General features: G+C 48.7%; 1 protein-coding gene across 1 annotated transcript in view; it reads left to right on the top strand.

Annotated features, from left to right (window-relative positions):
• The first annotated feature begins 563 nt into the window (after positions 1 to 563).
• The window catches only part of LOC113996809, a 40756-nt gene continuing 17087 nt past the window's right edge, over positions 564 to 24232 (top strand). Inside the window, exons 1-41 of the mRNA XM_039380908.1 lie at positions 564 to 575; positions 872 to 953; positions 2202 to 2267; positions 2529 to 2773; positions 2868 to 3151; positions 3261 to 3538; positions 3835 to 4433; positions 4811 to 5375; positions 5978 to 6177; positions 6270 to 6650; positions 7193 to 7479; positions 8213 to 8484; positions 9736 to 9828; positions 9939 to 10180; positions 10275 to 10558; positions 10668 to 10945; positions 11242 to 11840; positions 12218 to 12782; positions 12934 to 13133; positions 13234 to 13614; positions 13969 to 14255; positions 14648 to 14919; positions 15154 to 15237; positions 15427 to 15576; positions 16187 to 16443; positions 16547 to 16631; positions 17070 to 17149; positions 17202 to 17367; positions 17484 to 17576; positions 17791 to 17874; positions 18064 to 18213; positions 18824 to 19080; positions 19184 to 19268; positions 19707 to 19787; positions 19904 to 19996; positions 20113 to 20205; positions 20420 to 20503; positions 20739 to 20831; positions 22243 to 22490; positions 22772 to 22949; positions 23989 to 24097. Of these exons, the coding sequence (XP_039236842.1) occupies positions 564 to 575; positions 872 to 953; positions 2202 to 2267; positions 2529 to 2773; positions 2868 to 3151; positions 3261 to 3538; positions 3835 to 4433; positions 4811 to 5375; positions 5978 to 6177; positions 6270 to 6650; positions 7193 to 7479; positions 8213 to 8484; positions 9736 to 9828; positions 9939 to 10180; positions 10275 to 10558; positions 10668 to 10945; positions 11242 to 11840; positions 12218 to 12782; positions 12934 to 13133; positions 13234 to 13614; positions 13969 to 14255; positions 14648 to 14919; positions 15154 to 15237; positions 15427 to 15576; positions 16187 to 16443; positions 16547 to 16631; positions 17070 to 17149; positions 17202 to 17367; positions 17484 to 17576; positions 17791 to 17874; positions 18064 to 18213; positions 18824 to 19080; positions 19184 to 19268; positions 19707 to 19787; positions 19904 to 19996; positions 20113 to 20205; positions 20420 to 20503; positions 20739 to 20831; positions 22243 to 22490; positions 22772 to 22949; positions 23989 to 24097 (8942 nt within the window). The remainder of the gene's footprint in view (positions 576 to 871; positions 954 to 2201; positions 2268 to 2528; positions 2774 to 2867; positions 3152 to 3260; positions 3539 to 3834; positions 4434 to 4810; positions 5376 to 5977; positions 6178 to 6269; positions 6651 to 7192; positions 7480 to 8212; positions 8485 to 9735; positions 9829 to 9938; positions 10181 to 10274; positions 10559 to 10667; positions 10946 to 11241; positions 11841 to 12217; positions 12783 to 12933; positions 13134 to 13233; positions 13615 to 13968; positions 14256 to 14647; positions 14920 to 15153; positions 15238 to 15426; positions 15577 to 16186; positions 16444 to 16546; positions 16632 to 17069; positions 17150 to 17201; positions 17368 to 17483; positions 17577 to 17790; positions 17875 to 18063; positions 18214 to 18823; positions 19081 to 19183; positions 19269 to 19706; positions 19788 to 19903; positions 19997 to 20112; positions 20206 to 20419; positions 20504 to 20738; positions 20832 to 22242; positions 22491 to 22771; positions 22950 to 23988; positions 24098 to 24232) is intronic.

Genomic DNA, 24232 nt, shown 5'->3' with positions numbered 1-24232 from the left:
AGAAGGTTATTTCATCTACCAAGAAGCAAGTAATCTGATCCCGTTCGACATCAACAGGCTGGAAAGCCCAGAGACTGTTGTTTCTGAAAAAATATGCATCGACTTCTGGTACTATATGTTTGGATCAGAGGAGATGAATGAGCTGAGAGTGCTTATCCAAGATGGCACACAGGAGTCTGTGATATGGCATCGGAAGGGAAACCAGAGCTCTTTTTGGAACTATGGTGCCATCACTCACACTTTCCCAACACAGAGAAAGATAAAGGTAATATATTTTCAAAGTGAATTTCTTTGTACAGTGTCAGTATTTGTTCTCCATTTGCAGGTTGCAAAATACTGTGCATGTAAGCTAAAAATATAACCAAGATTTTGTGAATATAATGGCCTCATGATTTGTGTCAATGAACTAAGAGGAGAAACAAACAACCACCTTGTTTTAATAGTGCTGTTAGTTAGCGGATAAAATTTAATTTAGTTTTCTCTCTTTGTCCTTCCTTCCCTCATTATTTTTATCATGAAATCAAGGACTTTAGATGTCTTAATTAAATGTAAGTTTGTCGGCTATGAGTTTGAAGGTTTGAACTTTGGGATGCTGCCTACACTGGACTCCTCTGTAGAATTCAGACAACTAATTCTCATAAATCATTTAGAAGTCAGCAAAAGAGAGGACAATGTTTCTTGCAGTCCTTACCTTATTACAGAATATATATTTTAGGCTTCTGAGGGAAGTTAGAAAAACTGTTATAACCTCAGCTGACTTGATACCTTTAGCAATAAACCAGAGAGTTTATTTTGAAAAAAATGCTAAGAGAAATAGTCTTGTGTTTGCCTGAGCAACTCTGATTCGGTGATCACTCTGTGTCCTGCCTAGGTAATTTTTGAGGCTGTCCGAGGACTAACAGAGTATGGGGATACAGCACTGGACAATGTGAGAGTGAGGGATGGATCCTGTGGTAAGTTTGTGTTTGCACCTGAGTGTGTCCTGCTTCTTCATCTCTGTTTAAGCTGTTGACCATTACTCTATTCCATATACAATGCAGCAACTCCTCAGAACCTCGAACCACAAAAGAGAAATCGCAAAAAACTTTACAGCTCACTTCGTTTGAGTGCTATGTGTTTCGCTGTAGTTTCTTCCTAATTCTTTCCTCATCACCTCAAATGTCCAAAATAAGCTACCCCCCTTTGTCTGCACATGTGACCTTTTTCACAAGGTCCAGCAAAGTTTACTTCACTTTTAAGTCTGAAGTGCATCTCTAAACCCAGAGCAGGCTATGCACACTGAATTTGGATTCCACATTAAATACACTGATAAGCATTTTACAGCAAATATCAGTTCGTACAAACTCGTCAAATACACAGTACAGCCATATGTCACAAAAGGATAACAGTGAGTCAGTAACACCAAGTTACACCGTCAGCTTTAACTACGAATCAGCAATTTGAGCTTGATCTCTGACCCCTTAACAAATCAGCCAAGACTGGCACAAGCTGTGGGTGACTGGGATCCACTTTTACTGACAAGCACACAATACTTGCAAAATGTGAATTGAACAAGAAATTCGCAGAAAAACTTACAGAAAGTGTCATTTGGTCTTAATAGATCTTCTTCTCTGCGAAATACTACTCATTTAATGACATGGGATGTTTCAAATTTACACTACCCAAGACAAAGTTTTCCATTCAGGTCCATACCCTGAGAACATATGATTTTATTTAAAATGCCATGAACAAGACTTGGAGCCTTCTTTTGTTTGAGGGCTAGGGAGAACCAGTTCTTCATTTTTCCAGGTGTATTAGCACATGATTCAGCCACCGGATGGTGCACAAACATAACTCCAAGAGACAAGAGCTTCTCTGTTCATCTCGCTATCAGATCTGCCAACACTTGCTGCCAGCAGGACCTTCATGTGTCTTAACATACACCAGAGGGAGTCACATACCCGATTGTAAATACACTTCCAGCTCTAGAGTGGCCATCTGAGCTCAGTTGTTGATCAAGCTAACAATTTGAGCTTTCCTTAGTGCTCAAAAAACCCACATAGCCCCAATTTTAAAAATAGGCCGTTCTACTTACTTCACTGAAAAACTTCTAACTTTATGGTGGTGAAGAGTAAGTGAAAACTAATGTATGTTAGCATGTAAGTAGTGTTCACCCTGTAATGTTAAAGCTCATTGTATTACCTTGTCTTTTCCACTAACAGAAGCTGGCCCTACACCTGTACCACCAACACCTACACCAACAGAGCCTACACCACCACCAGTGACAGGTAATTTTAGACAACCTCATATGCTAGTTAATGGTTTGTAGGACACCTGCATTTTTACCACCACCACTTTGCTTCAGTTAATTTCTATAGGTATCTTTCTTTGACACTGCCTTATGCCTTACAAATCTGCCTTTCTGTTTCAGTTCTTCCAGATGTAATCTATACAATCAGGATGATTGTGTTTTCCCAGTACAAAATGAAGTGGGATTTCTGGATGTATTCATGTGTTAATGAGAACATATTCCTTTTTCCTGTCTCCAGAAGCAATTTGCAGTATACATGGAGACCCTCACTACCACACATTTGACAAGCAGCTACACAGCTTCATGGGCACCTGCACCTACACCCTCTCCAAGCTGTGCGAGAGCAACAGCTCCCTGCCCTACTTCAACGTGGAAGCAGCCAACGAGCACAGGGGGAGCAACACTCGTGTGTCCTACGTCCGATACGTGGATGTCGATGTGGCTGACCAGCGGATAAGGCTGGGGCAGGGTGGAGTGGTGACGGTAAGCTCGAGGGGAGAGCCTGTGGGGCTGTGCAAGAGGAAAGAGCTGTGCCAAATGGGTTGCTTCAATCCTGTCTTGCTTCCTGTCCCTCCAGGTGAATGGAGTGGCAGAGATCCTGCCTTGCAGCCCATCCGCAGGTGTGCAGGTCTTGTCCAGTGGGTTCTACACTATGGTCATGACAGACTTTGGCTTGAGAGTGAAGTTTGATGGGGTCCATCGGGTGGAGGTGACACTTCCAAGCACCTTTGGGCAGAAGGTTTGTGGCATGTGTGGGAACTACAACGGGATGGCAGCAGATGACTTCCTGAACCCGGAAGGGATGCTGGAGCCAGACTCTACCAGCCTGGGCAACAGCTGGGAGGTGTCCAAAAACAGCAGGTGGGTGTGCCTCCCCAGCAGGTCTGGGGACACGTCAGGCAAGGGGAGGAAGAGGCACCAGCAGAAGCCCCGAGATGACCCAGGGGTCCTTCTCCCTGTCTTTCCACAGCTGCTCAGCCGGATCACTCCCCACCCCAGCCTGCAATGACACGGACAAGCAGGTGATCGCCAGCAGCCACTTCTGTGGGCTCCTCATTGACACCAGTGGCCCCTTTCAGATCTGCCACGCTGTGCTGAGCCCCAGCAGTTACTTTGAGACCTGCTCGTATGACCTGTGTGAGCTGGGGCTGGACCAGGAGACCCTGTGCAAGAGCTTGCAGTCCTATGCAGATGCCTGTCAGGCCCTTGGGGTCCAGATACCCGTGTGGAGGAACACAACCTTCTGCCGTAAGTCCACACGTGGTAGCACAGATCGTTTTTCTCAGGAAAACGCAGGACAGGAAGGAAAGAGAGAGGCAGAGAAATATTCTCACTGTGAGCTGAGGGGATTTACAGGGAGTTGTCTGTATTAAAGGCACCATCACATTTGCTGTTTCATTTGATCGGGTAGGACTGAGAACACACATGGAGCCAAGCAGACCACAGGGAAAATGGAGACCATTACTTTTTCAAAGGGGAAAATACCTCAAAAGAAGTGTTGAGTTATGTTCTGCAAGTAATTGCCGCGTCTTCTGTTTCTGCAGCGATCACCTGTCCGGCCAACAGTCACTATGAGCCCTGTGCTACTGCCTGCCCTGCCACCTGTTTTGACCCAATGGCTCCAGTCACCTGCAGCCTGCCATGCGTGGAGGGCTGTGTGTGTGACAGCGGGTACCTCCTCTACCACGACCGATGTGTGCCCAGCCAGCAGTGCGGGTGTTGGTACAACGGGCAGCACTACCCCGTGGGCTCCGAGTTCTGGACGGACAACAGCTGCTCCTCCAAGTGCATGTGTCCCGCACGGGGAAGCAAAGTCCAGTGTTTCGAAGCCTCATGCCCTGTGGGACAGTACTGCGGGGTGCAGGGTGGGAAACCCGTGTGCCTCGAACACTCCTACGGCATCTGTCACGTCCACGGGGACCCTCACTACAACACCTTTGACAAGGTGACGCACAACTTCATGGGCAACTGCACCTACACCCTGGCCAAAGTGTGCTCCAACACCACCTCCCTGCCCTACTTCAATGTGGAGGCCAAGAACGAGCATCGCGGCAACAGCAGGGTGTCCTATGTGCGCGAAGTGCTGGTTGAGGTGTACGGACAGCGCATTGCCATCCTCAAGCAGGAGAAGAGCCAAGTGCTGGTAGGCAGCGGGGCTGGCACGGGCGTGGTGTGGGTACAAGGCAGGGCTGGCTGTTCTTGGCAGGGCCTGGCATGTACCAGCTGTCTCCATTGTTCCAGGCCTGGGGGGGTTCCCCTGAAGCCACTGGGCCCCTTTGTTTTTTCCTTCCAGAGGGGTTGGAGGAGGAAGAGGCAACCAAGCAATGTGCTTTGTGTTGAGCAGAGGCCCCTGCAGAGCACAGGACCCAGACACGGCTCTGTGGGCCCCAGGGGTGTGGGGTGTGAGGGCATCCCAGGCTGCTGTTTGCCGTGCCTGGCCTGGCAGCTGCTTTCCCCAGGCAGGAGACCCCGGGGAGGCCAGGGACAAGTCCAGGGCCCATGGTGCTGTGTCTGCCCTAGGTGAACGGCGTGCGCCAGACCCTGCCGGTGAGGGCAGCGGGAGGTGCGATCACGGTGAGCAAGAGCGGCCGCTACGTCGTCCTGGAGACAGACTTCAGCCTCACAGTGTCCTACGACACTGACCACTCGGTGGAGGTGAAGGTGCCCACCACCTACTTCAACCTGACCTGTGGCATGTGCGGGAACTTCAACAACCGGAGAGACGACGAATACATGATGCCCAATGGGCAGCAAGCCGCAGACTCCAATGCACTGGGGGAGAGCTGGCAGGTCCCAGACAGTGACCCCTCTTGCGGTGTCCCCGTCCCCTCCCCACCTTGCAGTGCAGAGGAGGAGGAGCTCTACAAGTCAGACCGCTTCTGTGGCATACTGACCAGCACGCCCAGCTCTTTTGAGTTGTGCCACAGTGTGATCAACCCCCAGAGCTATTTTGACACCTGCCTCTACGACCTTTGTGCCCTGAATGGTGGCCAGGAGTTTCTGTGTGCTGCTCTGGAGGCCTACGCTGACGCGTGCCAGGCAGCCGGCGTGACTCTTCTGCCCTGGAGGAATGCTACCTTCTGCCGTGAGTTTCCATAGTGACATGAGTCTTTCAATAGCTTTGTTGTTGTCTTAAGAGGTTAATTTTTGCCAATAATTGACACAGCTTAAATATCTTAAATTCTTCACATAATTACAACAAAATATTGAGAAATAAAGTCCTGCAAAAGTCTTGTTTTTTGCCAGAGAACAGAGGAGAATTTTGTTCAATATCTCAAGAATCTTTATCAAACCAGTAAGCAGTATGCCTCTGTTAATGTGAAATCACCTCTGAGTTCTAGATGATGTTTTGCCTTGAATCAGCTTGCTAATTTCCAGGCTACATCTAATCAATTTAGCAATCCCTGTACTCATGGAAATGTATTGTCTGTGTACAAGATCTGGTGTAGAGAGGCAAAGTTTTATTTGGATTTGGAGATACTTAATATGCAGGATATATTGTTAGACATTCATGCTTTTTTTTCCATGTGGAATATTTACTATATTACTTTCTGATATCGAATAGGAGTAGAACTTCAGGCTTCAAAAAACCCGTACAGTTGTCATTAGGGCAAAACAATCACATTATTGAATAGTGGTTTCCTGTGAGTTGTGATTGTTAATTCAGTGCCTTTTATTGTTTCTCAGCTGTTGCATGCCCTCCCAACAGTCATTACAACCCATGCACCAGTGCTTGTCCAGCAACCTGCACTGATCCTCTTGCATCTAAGAACTGCAGCAAACCTTGTGTAGAAGGATGTGAATGCAACAATGGTTTTGTCATCAGCGGGGGACAGTGTGTGTCCATGAGCAACTGTGGCTGCCTTCAGAATGACAAATATTATGAGGTTTGTTCTGGTACATATTCCTGGGGCTTGTTTCACAGTTCAACATTGCCATTAACTCTTCTAATTTGTATTTATTTGAATTTCTCTAACAGAAAGGAGAATCTTTTTGGCAACCAGACTGTGTAGGCCAATGTGTATGTGCTGGAAATGGGACTGTAGTTTGCAATTCAGACACGTGTGAAGTAAGTGAAGTTTGCAAGGTACAGAATGGACTCTTGGGATGTTACCCATTGAATCCCAGCACCTGCCACATTTTTGGGGATCCACATTATATAACCTTTGATGGAAGACTGTACCATTTCCAAGGAGACTGCAATTATACTGTTGTTGAGAGATGCACAAATTCTTCTGAAAAGTTCTCAGTGACTACCAGAAATGAACATAGAGGAAACCCAAACTGGACAGCCTTGAACTCAGTTTCTGTCACACTGGAAAACCTTCACATTGTTTTGAAGAAAAATAGAGAGACCTATGTAAGTGTTCTACTTTTAGCATAAACAATCCATCACTATGCACTTTACATTTCTGCCCAAAAGAACTGAATCAGCCCTGTCTGATTTATTCACCTCCAAGACTGCACATGCTAAAAGTCACAGAATTTTTTTTTCCCAAAAAGGCAGAAATCAGCATAGCTTCTTTTTGTCTATTCAGATATTTTCTAAATGAGCTTGTAGGATGAAACAGCTTCATCCATGACTTCATCTATAATAGAAAGCTTTTACTGGACTAAGTCTCAAAGATTTAGCTTTAAATTAACTATTCCAAGTATTGCTTTGTGTGTAGTTGTGACAGCACAAAGCTAAACTTGTGCTACAAGGCACTATTGAAGGTAGAAAATAAGTGTATACTGCTTTAGTCTCTGCTTAACCTCAAAATTCTGTTATCTCCATTGTTCACTAGAATAAGGCTGACTCGGTGGAGAAAACTATAGTGCTGGCAGTGCAGACCTCCCCTTTGTTCCTGGGAGCTTTATTGATTTGATTTTACTGGATTTTGTGGGTTTTGTTTTCCTTAGGTGGATGGAGTTCAGGTTAAACTTCCTGTGGATTTGAACCATGGAGCCAGAGTAGCCACAAAAGGACACTACGTGGTCGTTGATACCTCTCTAGGGATCCAGGTTAAGTTTGATGGTGACCAGGAGCTTTTCATTCTGGTTGATGAAAGTCTCAAAGGACAGCTGTGTGGTCTCTGTGGAACATTCAATGACAACCAACTAGATGACTTTTTAAACCCGGATAAAGTCCTAGAACAGGATCCAAATAAATTTGGTGACAGCTGGATAGTGAAGGATGACAACAGGACGTAAGTATCAGATGATACTTTAGGAAACAGCAAAGTGCCTGAAACATAAATCATGGAGTTATAGGTCTAATATACATCGCTTACATTCCATAATAACCCTTCTTTGATATTACTGGTTTGCTATTGTTTTCACCTTTGAATGACTCCAGTTTTCAACAGAAAATATTGACATTTTAAAATCACCCTTCAGAGCTTTTCCACATGAGCTTTATAGATTTTACTTGAGATTGGGCTCCTTTTTATGCATATAACTTGAATTTTTCCTTACTTTCTTATCCTAAAATGTCTCCTTTATATTCCTCCCTCTTGCTATAAGAAGTCTAAATATATCTTAGATTCAGATCGCAAGATAACTGCACCTTGCTTAACATAGGCGAGGGGCATTTATCTGTCTATTAATGCTTTCACATACAAATTACTGCCCTTACTATACGCAATAAAGAATCAAAATTATCTTGCTTGTGTTGGATAGCTAATTTGTTGGTTTCTTCTGGACTTCATTTTATGGATAGACAGCCATATATTGCAAATTCACTATTATATTCTTAATGGGGTATTATGAGTTAAGTTGTAATATTTCTCACTTTTGGGATTGACACACTAAAGATGACTATACACAGGAAATCTGCAGAATTTGGCATAGGATTCTATTGTAGTTGAGATATGCCTTGCAGGATATAAAAAAATACGAAGATTTATTCTATAACCACTCTGCTGTGTACTTTCCATGCAGGTGTAATGCAGTTTCAGTTGTGCCGCCTGCTTGTGACACAGCAAAAGAGAAAGAATATGAAGAACTCTGCAAAATTGTTTTGCAAAATAGTGGACCTTTTCAGGCCTGCCATTGGCACATTCCCCCACAGCTGTACTTCGAGAGCTGCGTCTATGATCTGTGTGCCACAGAGGCGGATTCTGACCAGTTCTGCAAGATTTTAGAGGCATATGCTGCTGCCTGTGAACTTGGAGGTGTAAATCTGGGTGAATGGAGGAAAGATACCATCTGCAGTAAGTCATTAGGTCATTTAGCAAATAACCATCCAATTAAGTCCTTATACTACAAATATAAATTCAAATGCCTGAGAAGTTGAACAGAATTTCAGAAATGGGGATTCAATGAAACACAGGAAGCTTTCAAATGCTTAGCATCTCTGTAAATTTGGCTTCTAATCTAAGCTTCTAATGGGCTTCCTGTATTCGCTTTAGAACATGATGTCTGAACACTTTTGACCCAAGACTATTTATCAAAACTGGGTTGGGAGAGACAACATACACTGTCAGCTAAGTGCTCAGCCAGGGACAATTGAACATTTGTCTAACAAATCACCGCTTTGGCTTTAATAAAATATTTTATCTTTTTGAGAAGTGTTAACATATCACTTACCCAAACTCTCTACAGCTCCGAATTTTCACCAAGCATAAAAAAGGGCTTTAAAACTACAAAAAAGAATCCTGCAGCTTGAGATCCATGCAGCCTTAGGTCCTTCTTATCTAGGCAGATGAGTTAACACAGAGGTAAGGCTAGAGGCACGAAATTCATAGAATCATAGAACAGTTTGGGTTGGAAGGGACCTTTAAAGGTCATCTAGTTCAACCTCCCTGCAACAAGCAGGGATGTCTCCAACTAGACAAGGTTACTCAAAATCCAACCTGACCATGAATATTTCCACTGTTGCACCATCCTCATTGTAAAAAATTTCTTCCTTGTATCTTTAAATTGCTTTTTCTAGAACCTCCAGAGGTGATTACCAAAGCGAGCAGAAATGACAGCATAAGTATGAGGCTATTACATGAAAAGCCATTCTGTAGTCTCTTTCGAATTCCAAAACAATAGTTCTTATACCAGTTTATGAGCAGTAAAAAGAAATGTCAGACAATTCTCATTATGAAGTCTAGATTTCCACCTAAAAAGGATTTTGAGAGCCAGCTGAATACTACTATGCCAAATAGGACATCTTTGAGCAATTTGCAATGACAAAGGATTGTGACTGACACAGTGTAAAAATATAGGATCTTAATGTATTATGATGACAACTGAGGAAGGGATTTGTAAAAAACCACACATTCTCAGACACTTAAAATTTCATGTTTTTTAGTCAATTTTTCAGTACTAGTCACTTCTACTCATTTCATTATAACATCTTCAAATGTTTCATGAATACGTGTTCATTAGACCTAGAAGGGCATTGTCAGAACAATTGTCAGAACATAAGCTGGTCAAGGAGGATTCATTTCTTTATATCATTCTCTCTTTTGTAGAAATGACTCCAACCACACCAGGCACCACCATCACCACACCTTCAGAAGAGACACCCACGTCAACACCCACATCAACACCCATGCCAGGCACAGGTGAGTACAGACCAGTCATGGGTCAGATGCTCTTTGAGCAAGGTGATCTGGGGAGAAGAGGCAGCAGGAGGTGCTCAACTAAACTTGCCCTCTGGTCTTTCCACTGTCAGAGACCTGTGTGGTGGAAGGAGACCCTCACTACCACACATTCGACAAGCAGCTACACAGCTTCATGGGCACCTGCACCTACACCCTCTCCAAGCTGTGCGAGAGCAACAGCTCCCTGCCCTACTTCAACGTGGAAGCAGCCAACGAGCACAGGGGGAGCAACACTCGTGTGTCCTACGTCCGATACGTGGATGTCGATGTGGCTGACCAGCGGATAAGGCTGGGGCAGGGTGGAGTGGTGACGGTAAGCTCGAGGGGAGAGCCTGTGGGGCTGTGCAAGAGGAAAGAGCTGTGCCAAATGGGTTGCTTCAATCCTGTCTTGCTTCCTGTCCCTCCAGGTGAATGGAGTGGCAGAGATCCTGCCTTGCAGCCCATCCGCAGGTGTGCAGGTCTTGTCCAGTGGGTTCTACACTATGGTCATGACAGACTTTGGCTTGAGAGTGAAGTTTGATGGGGTCCATCGGGTGGAGGTGACACTTCCAAGCACCTTTGAGCAGAAGGTTTGTGGCATGTGTGGGAACTACAACGGGATGGCAGCAGATGACTTCCTGAACCCGGAAGGGATGCTGGAGCCAGACTCTACCAGCCTGGGCAACAGCTGGGAGGTGTCCAAAAACAGCAGGTGGGTGTGCCTCCCCAGCAGGTCTGGGGACACGTCAGGCAAGGGGAGGAAGAGGCACCAGCAGAAGCCCCGAGATGACCCAGGGGCCCTTCTCCCTGTCTTTCCACAGCTGCTCAGCCGGATCACTCCCCACCCCAGCCTGCAATGACACGGACAAGCAGGTGATCGCCAGCAGCCACTTCTGTGGGCTCCTCATTGACACCAGTGGCCCCTTTCAGATCTGCCACGCTGTGCTGAGCCCCAGCAGTTACTTTGAGACCTGCTCGTATGACCTGTGTGAGCTGGGGCTGGACCGGGAGACCCTGTGCAAGAGCTTGCAGTCCTATGCGGATGCCTGTCAGGCCCTTGGGGTCCAGATACCCGTGTGGAGGAACACAACCTTCTGCCGTAAGTCCACACGTGGTAGCACAGATCGTTACTCTCGGGAAAACGCAGGACAGGAAGGAAAGAGAGAGGCAGAGAAATATTCTCACTGTGAGCTGAGGGGATTTACAGGGAGTTGTCTGTATTAGAGGCACCATCACATTTGCTGTTTCATTTGATCGGGTAGGACTGAGAACACACATGGAGCCAAGCAGACCACAGGGAAAATGGAGACCATTACTTTTTCAAAGGGGAAAATACCTCAAAAGAAGTGTTGAGTTATGTTCTGCAAGTAATTGCCGCGTCTTCTGTTTCTGCAGCGATCACCTGTCCGGCCAACAGTCACTATGAGCCCTGTGCTACTGCCTGCCCTGCCACCTGTTTTGACCCAATGGCTCCAGTCACCTGCAGCCTGCCATGCGTGGAGGGCTGTGTGTGTGACAGCGGGTACCTGCTCTACCACGACCGATGTGTGCCCAGCCAGCAGTGCGGGTGTTGGTACAACGGGCAGCACTACCCCGTGGGCTCCGAGTTCTGGACGGACAACAGCTGCTCCTCCAAGTGCACGTGTCCCGCACGGGGAAGCAAAGTCCAGTGTTTCGAAGCCTCATGCCCTGTGGGACAGTACTGCGGGGTGCAGGGTGGGAAACCCGTGTGCCTCGAACACTCCTACGGCATCTGTCACGTCCACGGGGACCCTCACTACAACACCTTTGACAAGGTGACGCACAACTTCATGGGCAACTGCACCTACACCCTGGCCAAAGTGTGCTCCAACACCACCTCCCTGCCCTACTTCAATGTGGAGGCCAAGAACGAGCATCGCGGCAACAGCAGGGTGTCCTACGTGCGCGAAGTGCTGGTTGAGGTGTACGGACAGCGCATTGCCATCCTCAAGCAGGAGAAGAGCCAAGTGCTGGTAGGCAGCGGGGCTGGCACGGGCGTGGTGTGGGTACAAGGCAGGGCTGGCTGTTCTTGGCAGGGCCTGGCATGTACCAGCTGTCTCCATTGTTCCAGGCCTGGGGGGGTTCCCCTGAAGCCACTGGGCCCCTTTGTTTTTTCCTTCCAGAGGGGTTGGAGGAGGAAGAGGCAACCAAGCAATGTGCTCTGTGTTGAGCAGAGGCCCCTGCAGAGCACAGGACCCAGACACGGCTCTGTGGGCCCCAGGGGTGTGGGGTGTGAGGGCATCCCAGGCAGCTGTTTGCTGTGCCTGGCCTGGCAGCTGCTTTCCCCAGGCAGGAGACCCCGGGGAGGCCAGGGACAAGTCCAGGGCCCATGGTGCTGTGTCTGCCCTAGGTGAACGGCGTGCGCCAGACCCTGCCGGTGAGGGCAGCGGGAGGTGCGATCACGGTGAGCAAGAGCGGCCGCTACGTCGTCCTGGAGACAGACTTCAGCCTCACAGTGTCCTATGACACTGACCACTCGGTGGAGGTGAAGGTGCCCACCACCTACTTCAACCTGACCTGTGGCATGTGCGGGAACTTCAACAACCGGAGAGACGACGAATACATGATGCCCAATGGGCAGCAAGCCGCAGACTCCAATGCGCTGGGGGAGAGCTGGCAGGTCCCAGACAGTGATCCCTCTTGCGGTGTCCCCGTCCCCTCCCCACCTTGCAGTGCAGAGGAGGAGGAGCTCTACAAGTCGGATCGCTTCTGTGGCATACTGACCAGCACGCCCAGCTCTTTTGAGTTGTGCCACAGTGTGATCAACCCCCAGAGCTATTTTGACACCTGCCTCTACGACCTTTGTGCCCTGAATGGTGGCCAGGAGTTTCTGTGTGCTGCTCTGGAGGCCTACGCTGACGCGTGCCAGGCAGCCGGCGTGACTCTTCTGCCCTGGAGGAATGCTACCTTCTGCCGTGAGTACCTGCCTTGCCCTTGCCAGAAGGGAAATGTGCCGCTCCCCTTGCCCAGAACCTCTGGCCAAAGACGGTCTTTGGCCTTTCCCCTCCCAGAAGGCCTTCCTTGCTTGAAGTCTTGCTGGTCCTAATTGTCCCCTCCCCATTGCAGCCCTGAAGTGTCCTTCCAACAGCTCCTATGACCCTTGCATGACCGGCTGTCCTGCCACCTGTGTTGACCAACAAGCCCCACAGAACTGCTCCAAGCCCTGCGTGGAGGGCTGTGCATGTACCTCTGGCTTCCTCCTCAGCGGAGACACCTGTGTGCCCGAGGCCCAGTGTGGCTGCCTCTTTGAGGACAACTACTACAGCGTGAGTGAAAGCCCTGCCCTGGTTTGCACCCCTCCCAGGGACTCCTTTCCCTCAATTTTCATGCATCTTACACTGATATTTGGCGTTTACCTGCCTGCAGGAAGGCGAGTACTTCGTGAACGAGAATTGCACTCGCCGGTGCCGGTGTGAAGCCAATGGCCAGATGGTTTGCTCTGCCTTGTCCTGTGGCGAGGAGGAGGTCTGCAAGATCCAGAACGGCCAGAGGGGCTGTTACCCAGCCAGCACTGCGCTCTGCCACATCTACGGTGACCCGCATTACAGCACCTTCGATGGGAAGCTTCACCACTTCCAGGGCTCCTGCAACTACACCGTTGTGACAGGCTGTGACAACTCCTCCATCGGGTTCAGTGTCACCACCCGCAATGAACATCGTGGCAGCCAGAGCTGGACAGCTCTGAACTCTGTGGCACTGTCCCTGGAAGGCCTCCACGTTGCACTGCGCGAGCGCAAGGCCGTCTACGTAAGCCCCTCACTTTTACACCTGGGAACCACAGATGCACTAAGCACCCCTAAATACCACTCTGTCCCCAGGGAGAGCTTGCTATTCCCTCAGCCTGCTGTGCACTCGCAGAAGAGCCTGGCGAGGCTCTGAGTGAGGCAGATGTGGCTGCTTGTGCAGCCGCAGATTTTGGGCTGGTTTCCTGACTTTTGGGTGGGCCGTGTGTAGAGCTGCTAGTGTCCTCGTAGGCCTGGGCAGGGTTTCTCATGCCATCAGTGCTTCTGACTCACTGGGCCCTGGCACCACCCCAGTGAGGAACAGGGACCTCTCAGCAGAGGGCACCTCTTTATGCTTCCCTCTTTCCCCCTACTCCAGGTCAACGGTGCTCTGGTCTCCCTGCCTGCTTCTCCTGCCCCCGGTGTGACCATTTCCCTGAGCGGCTCCTACGTGCATGTTTCCACCAAGCTGGGCCTGCAGCTGCAGTTCAACGGGGACCACGAGCTCCTCGTGAAGGTGTCTGAGAAGCACAAGGGCAAGCTCTGTGGGCTGTGTGGGACGTACACTGGGAGCCAGCAGGACGACTTCATGCGCCCCGATGGAGTTGTCGTGCCCGACTTCAATGACTTTGGAGCCAGCTGGATGGTGCCGGATGATGAGTGGCCGTGAGTCCCTGATCTATCCTGCAGATGAAGGACAAGAGGGAGTTTGGGAGAGGGGAGCTATGAGGGCCATCAGGAGGAAGGGTTGGTGATGGCAGGCATGGGCCAAGGGAGAAGAGGCAGTTTCTTGACCTCCGGGAGGGTGGTCCAGGGCCTGGGCATGACACTTTTCCCAAGTTGTTGGGATCACAACAGCCTGAGGTATTTTCTTCTGTCCACCTAATTCCAGGGGTGGGACTGGTGACTGTGGGCCATGCGTTCCACCCTTGCAAGCGACGCCATTGGTGCCTGTCTTAGGGGGGGATCTGGGCTCCGGAAGCTGAGGTTTTGTCTGGGGAGCAGGTGAGGAAATGGTGTGGCTGCGGTGAGCTCAGGGCTGTCTGTCTGCTGTGTAGGTGTGACCCAGCCATCAGCCCGCCTGTGTCCTGCTCCCCTGCCGAGGAGGAGGCAGCTAACAAGCAGTGTTCAATCCTCACGCATCTGGGTGGCCCGTTCCAGCCATGCCATGCAGTTCTGCCACCCCAGACCTACTTTGAGAGCTGTGTCTATGACCAGTGTGCCACAGGCGGCAGCACGGAGCAGCTCTGCAATGACCTGGGGGCCTATGCCACAGCCTGCGCGGAGGCAGGGGTTGCCCTGGGAGACTGGAGTGCTGGCACTGTCTGTGGTAAGTCTTCTGTCCATCTCCTTTGATTTCCCTGACTCTCTCCCTGATTCAAGGAATGGGGCAGCTGTGCTGGAGGTTTCCCCACCTGTCACCTCACTGGCCTGGTGTGCGTCCTACAGTTCTTTTGCCATGGTGCGGTGGTGTTTGGGAAGGGTGCAACATCCCCATTTGGGAACAAATCCCCTTACAAAACACACCTTCTCCACCTCTGCTTCACTCTCTTTCATTCATCAGCTCCTACACCCTCGTCCCCCTTGCCAGACACTACAACACGGCCTCCACATACAACAACCTCACCGGCACCTGGGACAAGCACAGGTACGGTTGTCTCCCATCCATGTTTTTTACTGGCTGTGCTAAGCCTTCCCCCTTGGCTGGCCACCCTCACCTGGCCACAGACATACCATGGGTGTGTATGTGGCTGTATGTGAGCACTGTGTGACAGTGGGAAAAGGTGGCCCCACCTTCACTCTACAACCTCTGCTTTCCTTTCTGCACCACGTCCAGCTCCCCCGACAGACTGCAATTTCACCTGCACATTCGACAAGGACTTCTGTGGCTGGGTCCAGGCAGACTACAGCAGCATTGACTGGATAAGGAACAGAGGCCCAACGCCCACACCAAATACCGGCCCCTCCTCTGACCACACAACTGGAGGTAAAAACAGCAATCAGGACACAGGCTGGGGAGTGTCCCTGGGAAGATACCCCTAAACTTCTGCTAGCAGCAAACACAGGCCACATCTTTCCTGGTCTTGATCCAGAGAAATTTAAAGCAGTGTCTCCCAGAGCTGGAGGCTTCCTTTGGGAAGATTTCCAGCCCTGGGAATCGGTCCGTGGTAGCCACAGGGCAGCCAGGGCCTACCATGCGGGGGAGAAAGTAATGCAGAGCTTGATGAGCCGTTTGTCTCTGGGGAATAGGAACGGGTCTGTCTCTCTGTTAGACAGAGAGGCTGGCTTCTCCAAACAACAAGGTGAGGACTGAGTCTCCAAAGCTGCAGAGCCGCGCAAGGGCTGTGGCAATGCTTTGGAGGTGGTGCCGTTGCCCAGGCCAAGGCATGCAGCTGCCGTGGCCCAGAGAGCACCTTTGTAGGGGCGCTCGGGTCCAGGGAGGCTTGTGGCTTGTGAAGGACCTGTGTTTGCTCCCCGCTCCTTTTGCCTGCCTGAAAATGCAGCTTCGGCGCTCCCAGGACTGGGCTTGGGTTGTCCCTGGCTGCTTTGTCTAGATTTGATGTGTGTGTGACAGTGTGGCCCATGCTTGGTTTCAGACGGCTACTACATCTACCTGCAAGGGACTGATGATGCTCTCTCCGGGTTTGTGGCTGTCCTGGTCGGTCCGGTGTGCAGTTGGGAAGGAACGCACTGCTTCCGCTTCTGGTACCACATGTACGGAAACTCTGAAATGGCCCTGCGGGTGTACGTGGCAAAGGACTGTGAGCAAGTGGAGGTGTGGAATCAAGAAGGGAACCATGGGGACACGTGGCACTTGGGAGAGGTGACGGTGCACATCACAGGAGATACGCAGGTAAGGGCACAGGCTCTCACTGCCACCTAAGAGGGACCGTCCTTTCTAACGGCGCTTCACACGTGCGGCCAGAGCTAATGCTGGGAACAATTCCTTCCCTCAGATTTTGCTGGAGGGACAGTGGGGCGAAGACGCCCGGAGCAACGTAGCATTGGATGATCTGTCCATTGAAAAGGGATCCTGTGCAGGTACAAGGCTTGGCTTGGGAAAGGGCAGCTTGAGACATGTCACCAACTGAGCTGGTAGGCTGTGCTAGAGGCAGGAGCACAGGTTGTCTCTGCAGTGCCCTGTAGGGCACTGATGCCTCCTGTGCCCAAGCCGGCTTTCTCCTGGGAGACTGGAGCACTGGCACTGCCTGGTTTAGTTCATGTGTTACAAGGCCCACAGACAGGACATTGACCATGGGACTGAAGTGCCTTACTTGCTTTTGTCACCCAGCTGTGCTGCTGGCTGAGCCCTTGGGTGGGAGGGTTCTTCCTGAGATGACACACTTCACTGTCTCTTCTGGGCATGCCTGGTAGTGGAGTTGGGTGCTTCAGAAGGGTGAAGGATGCAGCTGCTGCAAGAAAACTCCCATGTTGGTGCACATCTCCTCTAACTGTCCCTTCTGCTTGGTGCATCAACAGCAACACCCACGATCCCACAGCCAGGCACTACAACGCAGACAACACCAAGACCACCAACAGCACCACCGGGGACGCCTCAGGTACGCCCTGGGTCTATTGAGTTCCAAGAATGTTGGGTTTTTTCGGGAGTAGGTGGACAAGGCTGCTGCAACAAAACGCCATGCTGAACACGTGCCCATTTCTTCCTCTGATCTCATCATAGGTCAAACTATCCTCCTACAAACCCGCAACCCCCTGCCGAACGTCACGACGCAGACAACACCAAGACCACCAACAGCACCACCGGGGACGACCTCAGGTACTGCCCTGGGTCTCTTGAGTCAGAATGTTGGGTTTTTCAGGAAGGGTGGACAAGCTGCATGCAACAAAACGCCCATGCTGACACTGCCCATTTCTTCCTCTGTCTCTTCATAGGTCCACTTCCTCCTACACCCTCAACCCCACTGCCTAACATCACGACGCAGACAACACCAAGACCACCAACAGCACCACCGGGGACGACCTCAGGTACTGCTATAATTGGTAGCACCTCACTGGCCTGGTGTGCCAGGCTTCGGGTGAAGAGACTCTTTGGGACGGGGACACTGTGGAATCCCTGTCCTACAGTTCTTTTGCCATGGTGCGGTGGTGTTTGGGAAGGGTGCAACATCCCCATTTGGGAACAAATCCCCTTACAAAACACACCTTCTCCACCTCTGCTTCACTCTCTTTCATTCATCAGCTCCTACACCCTCGTCCCCCTTGCCAGACACTACAACACGGCCTCCACATACAACAACCTCACCGGCACCTGGGACAAGCACAGGTACGGTTGTCTCCCATCCATGTTTTTTACTGGCTGTGCTAAGCCTTCCCCCTTGGCTGGCCACCCTCACCTGGCCACAGACATACCATGGGTGTGTATGTGGCTGTATGTGAGCACTGTGTGACAGTGGGAAAAGGTGGCCCCACCTTCACTCTACAACCTCTGCTTTCCTTTCTGCACCACGTCCAGCTCCCCCGACAGACTGCAATTTCACCTGCACATTCGACAAGGACTTCTGTGGCTGGGTCCAGGCAGACTACAGCAGCATTGACTGGATAAGGAACAGAGGCCCAACGCCCACACCAAATACCGGCCCCTCCTCTGACCACACAACTGGAGGTAAAAACAGCAATCAGGACACAGGCTGGGGAGTGTCCCTGGGAAGATACCCCTAAACTTCTGCTAGCAGCAAACACAGGCCACATCTTTCCTGGTCTTGATCCAGAGAAATTTAAAGCAGTGTCTCCCAGAGCCGGAGGCTTCCTTTGGGAAGATTTCCAGCCCTGGGAATCGGTCCGTGGTAGCCACAGGGCAGCCAGGGCCTACCATGCGGGGGAGAAAGTAATGCAGAGCTTGATGAGCCGTTTGTCTCTGGGGAATAGGAACGGGTCTGTCTCTCTGTTAGACAGAGAGGCTGGCTTCTCCAAACAACAAGGTGAGGACTGAGTCTCCGAAGCTGCAGAGCCGCGCAAGGGCTGTGGCAATGCTTTGGAGGTGGTGCCGTTGCCCAGGCCAAGGCATGCAGCTGCCGTGGCCCAGAGAGCACCTTTGTAGGGGCGCTCGGGTCCAGGGAGGCTTGTGGCTTGTGAAGGACCTGTGTTTGCTCCCCGCTCCTTTTGCCTGCCTGAAAATGCAGCTTCGGCGCTCCCAGGACTGGGCTTGGGTTGTCCCTGGCTGCTTTGTCTAGATTTGATGTGTGTGTGACAGTGTGGCCCATGCTTGGTTTCAGACGGCTACTACATCTACCTGCAAGGGACTGATGATGCTCTCTCCGGGTTTGTGGCTGTCCTGGTCGGTCCGGTGTGCAGTTGGGAAGGAACGCACTGCTTCCGCTTCTGGTACCACATGTACGGAAACTCTGAAATGGCCCTGCGGGTGTACGTGGCAAAGGACTTTGAGCAAGTGGAGGTGTGGAATCAAGAAGGGAACCATGGGGACACGTGGCACTTGGGAGAGGTGACGGTGCACATCACAGGAAATACGCAGGTAAGGGCACAGGCTCTCACTGCCACCTAAGAGGGACCGTCCTTTCTAACGGCGCTTCACACGTGCGGCCAGAGCTAATGCTGGGAACAATTCCTTCCCTCAGATTTTGCTGGAGGGACAGTGGGGCGAAGACGCCCGGAGCAACGTAGCATTGGATGATCTGTCCATTGAAAAGGGATCCTGTGCAGGTACAAGGCTTGGCTTGGGAAAGGGCAGCTTGAGACATGTCACCAACTGAGCTGGTAGGCTGTGCTAGAGGCAGGAGCACAGGTTGTCTCTGCAGTGCCCTGTAGGGCACTGATGCCTCCTGTGCCCAAGCCGGCTTTCTCCTGGGAGACTGGAGCACTGGCAATGCCTGGTTTAGTTCATGTGTTACAAGGCCCACAGACAGGACATTGACCATGGGACTGAAGTGCCTTACTTGCTTTTGTCACCCAGCTGTGCTGCTGGCTGAGCCCTTGGGTGGGAGGGTTCTTCCTGAGATGACACGCTTCACTGTCTCTTCTGGGCATGCCTGGTAGTGGAGTTGGGTGCTTCAGAAGGGTGAAGGATGCAGCTGCTGCAAGAAAACTCCCATGTTGGTGCACATCTCCTCTAACTGTCCCTTCTGCTTGGTGCATCAACAGCAACACCCACGATCCCACAGCCAGGCACTACAACGCAGACAACACCAAGACCACCAACAGCACCACCGGGGACGACCTCAGGTACTGCCCTGGGTCTCTTGAGTCAGAATGTTGGGTTTTTCGGGAAGGGTGGACAAGCTGCATGCAACAAAACGCCCATGCTGACACTGCCCATTTCTTCCTCTGTCTCTTCATAGGTCCACTTCCTCCTACACCCTCAACCCCACTGCCTAACATCACGACGCAGACAACACCAAGACCACCAACAGCACCACCGGGGACGACCTCAGGTACTGCCCTGGGTCTCTTGAGTCAGAATGTTGGGTTTTTCGGGAAGGGTGGACAAGCTGCATGCAACAAAACGCCCATGCTGACACTGCCCATTTCTTCCTCTGTCTCTTCATAGGTCCACTTCCTCCTACACCCTCAACCCCACTGCCTAACATCACGACGCAGACAACACCAAGACCACCAACAGCACCACCGGGGACGACCTCAGGTACTGCTATAATTGGTAGCACCTCACTGGCCTGGTGTGCCAGGCTTCGGGTGAAGAGACTCTTTGGGATGGGGACACTGTGGAATCCCTGTCCTACAGTTCTTTTGCCATGGTGCGGTGGTGTTTGGGAAGGGTGCAACATCCCCATTTGGGAGCAAATCCCCTTACAAAACACACCTTCTCCACCTCTGCTTCACTCTCTTTCATTCATCAGCTCCTACACCCTCGTCCCCCTTGCCAGACACTACAACACGGCCTCCACATACAACAACCTCACCGGCACCTGGGACAAGCACGGGTACAGTTGTCTCCTATCCATGTTTTTTACTGGCTGTGCTAAGCCTTTCCCCTTGGCTGGCCACCCTCACCTGGCCACAGACATACCATGGGTGTGTATGTGGCTGTACGTGAGCATTGTGTGACAGTGGAAAAGGTGGCCCCACCTTCACTCTATCACTCTAAGACTCATATTTTACTTAACTGGTCTGGTGCTTGGCTTGCTGCACATCTCTTCTAACTCTCTCTTGCCCTAGGTCCATCAGCACCAACACCCACGATTCCCTTGCCAGGCACTACAACGCAGCCTGCCCACACAACATCACCAACAACACCAATACCCAGCTCAGGTACTGTTGTTTCCCATCTTGTTCTCTTACTGGCTCTCAGAACTTTCCTATTTTCTGAATTGTAGTGTCAGAGCTAAGTGACAGAGTTTTTATACTGGAGGGTCAGAGTTTTCCTTGCTCCCTCAGTTGCACTTGCATAATATTTCTTTATGTCTGGGACTCCTTCTGAGTTCTGACTATGTACACTCTCCTCTAGGTCTCTTTTGCCACAATGCCAAGCTTTTTGGTAAGAGTAGACCAGCCATCTAATAGTTATCTCACATACTCTTTATTTCCATGTCCATAAATATTTAAATTACTCTTTTCTATGGCAAGTTTTCACCTATTATACAGATGTTATTTTTTGTATATTTTGAAATTTAATTTAGTTTCCAAATTTTATTTTTGGGGTGTGATATAAGCCAGTTGTATTTTCTTGTCAAAGTCTGATTCTGTACAATTAGTGTTAGTTTAATATTTAGGATATATACTAAAATACCCTTTGATAAATTTTAATTGTTTCTTTCCTCCAATTTTAAGCACTTATATCTGCATATGTCAGCTTGTTAAATACAAGAGAGTCCTAGCTCACCTAATCAGTTTAGAATTTTTCTGCTTTTTTTTTGGTAACTGTTAAGTATGTCATTCTGGGAGCATTAACACTTTCTGTGTAAGGAGTTAAGCTTCACATGTAGACAACAACTGTACGTGTAGCTACATTTTAACATGCCATTGAAAAAGAAAGAGGAAAGGATCTCTTTCTTTATCTTTTTTTATTATTGGGAAGCACCATGAAGAACCTTCAATCTCAACTCTGTTAAGAGTTGATGGGAATTTTTTTTCTTCAAAACGGGAATTTCTTATTAACATTCAAAATCTTCTCCATGTTACACACTTCAATGAACGCACACTGTACTTCCATTTGTACATATTATCACTGACTAGTTAACTTCGATATTTTTTAAAAATGTGTAAAGGATATCTTGTGTATGCAATGTTCAATATAAGTTCCATAAATGATGTGAGTACAGAAACCCAGACAGCTGGTAGTGCAGCTATTCTGGCTAACCAACACTGTAAAGATGTTATGGAAATTCTTCCTATTTAGTCAGAAATAGCCTTTCAGATATCAACACTAAAAACTCACTGCTACAGTTTGTATAATGATGTCTTAACAGCAGTGCCTTTTTTTCTTTCATATCAAAGCCTTTTGCTCACATTTGTTCCTCAACCTCTAGCATAGATTTCTGATACACAAGTACAGGTTTTTTTATGGGTCCAAAGATAGAAGACTGGGTTGGCCTTTGGAGTGCTGTTGCTGTCAATATTATATCAGAGCAGCAAATACAAAGTAAAACAAAGTGGAAACCAAGCAACTGCAAAAATCTGATGAAGATTCGGAGGGAATTAGTCTGTCTTTTTTCCTTCACAGACCGTGCTTCCTGCAGCGCCTCTGGAGATCCACATTATAACACTTTTGACCACAGAGTCCATAATTTCATGGGAAATTGCACTTACACCCTCTCCAAAGTGTGCAATGTCTCTGAGAAGCTTCCATACTTCGATGTGTCCACAACAAATGAGCACAGAGGAGCCAACACCAAAGTCTCTTATGTGAAGTCAGTGCAAGTGGAAGTCTATGACAACCAGATATCTCTACAGAAAAACAAGAAAGTGAATGTAAGAAAATACTTGATTAAAAGAGATATATAACATATTTTTAACTGACATGCCAATAATAAAATATTTCCTCTGTAGAGTTTATAGGAGACTTTCTCTTTTTATTAATGACATGTACCTCTTTTAATGAGATCTCCAACAAACTTGCTCAGAGTAAATGTTCTTTAATTATTTCCAGTTGCTTTGTGCACAAGATCATATCTTTCAGTAATCTGTACTAGCTGCTGGTAGTTGTAGGAGTCCCAGCAGTCATGCACTAACTTTTACAATTTGCTGTACAGGTGAATGGTCGCAGAATGAACCTGCCTGTATTTATTGAGAAGAAAATCAGTATTCAAAGCAGTGGTGGATATGTTCTCTTGGAAACTGACTTTGGACTGTGGGTGAGATACGATGGAAACCACTATGCGGAAGTCTCCGTGCCCTCTAATTACAGTCATCTGCTCTGTGGCCTCTGTGGTAAGTTACAGACTTAGTCATTTTTTAGTGAGTTGTGGAGGCCAGTGATTGCTTCAGCTTTTTTTTTTTAGGATGTCTTACTTGTTCTACACAAAACTGGTCCCTGTCAAATGGACTAGAATTTACAGCACTGAAAAAAACTTGCTAGACTTTTTCAGTTTCTAAGAGGAACTTTAAAATTTCCTGGTAACATGCTATCCATTTGGAATGTTGCGAGGTATAATTAAAAATAACATTTTTAGCCAAATAAAAAAGCTGCCTTAAGTTCTACAGTTTAAAATTAGGGAGAGTCATTTTTTCCATGGAGCTATTAAAGAATTCTACAAACACATTTTTATGTTATTTACATTCTGATGTATTTGTCTTTTGTTCGGTGTGGAAATGATATATCATTTCATTCTGTGAATTATAAAAACCTGAGGCTGTTTGCACAGCAGAGAGAAATCTTTAATAGCTTACTGTCAGCATCATCAAGTTTTCCTGCTTCTCTTTTTCTGTGCTCTTAGAAGGCATTTATACAACCTGAATGATCATGTTTAAACAATCAAAAGAATGAGAAAAGAAGAAAAAGAAGAAACATTAGACTACTACATTTCTGATTATTCTTTGGTTTGGATCATCTAGAACTTCCTAGTTCTATTATCTCTCCATGGGTTTTTCGTGCTTTCAATGCAGGAAATCTACCTAAGAATATAGAGGTGCAAATAGCGCTGTGTAATTTTTAGTCCAACATTCTACACGTAGGAAACAAGAAAATGAGTTGGGATTTTTTTTTTAAGCTAAGAAGTTCTTTCTTGGATGCAATGTAATCTGGTTACACAGGAGCTTGCAGACTTCCTGCTTCAAGTCCACAAGTGTCTGAACAGCAGCTCAGTCAAAGCCTAAAACACAATTCTGCTCTTCTTATTTTGCCCAGTACACATTGCTGTTGCAGATTACTCTCCCTTTAATATTTTACTTTATTTTACAGCCTGAAACCTAGTATTGTTCTACACGTTTGAACTTCATGTTTTCCATAAATCTCCTTTTACCTTCACAGGTAATTATAATGGTGATCCAAATGATGACAATATAAAACCCAATGGTGATATTGCCAGTGGTTCTACTGATCTTGGAGAAAGCTGGCTTGTGCCTGAGAATAACACCATGTATGTATAATAATTTAATCACATGGCATTTGTTAACCAAACTCTTTAAAATCAAATAGCCATCCACTTGCTTGCTGGCTTTATCATCTGGTACCATTCCACATCTTCCAGCTGCCCATTAGAAGTAGGGAGCTG

Source organism: Pipra filicauda, unplaced genomic scaffold, assembly GCF_003945595.2.
Source record: "Pipra filicauda isolate LSUMZ 115617 unplaced genomic scaffold, ASM394559v2 scaffold206_size1356665_pilon, whole genome shotgun sequence".
In the NCBI taxonomy this organism is placed as follows: Eukaryota; Metazoa; Chordata; class Aves; order Passeriformes; family Pipridae; genus Pipra; species Pipra filicauda.
This window is presented reverse-complemented; position numbering and strand designations above follow the sequence as displayed.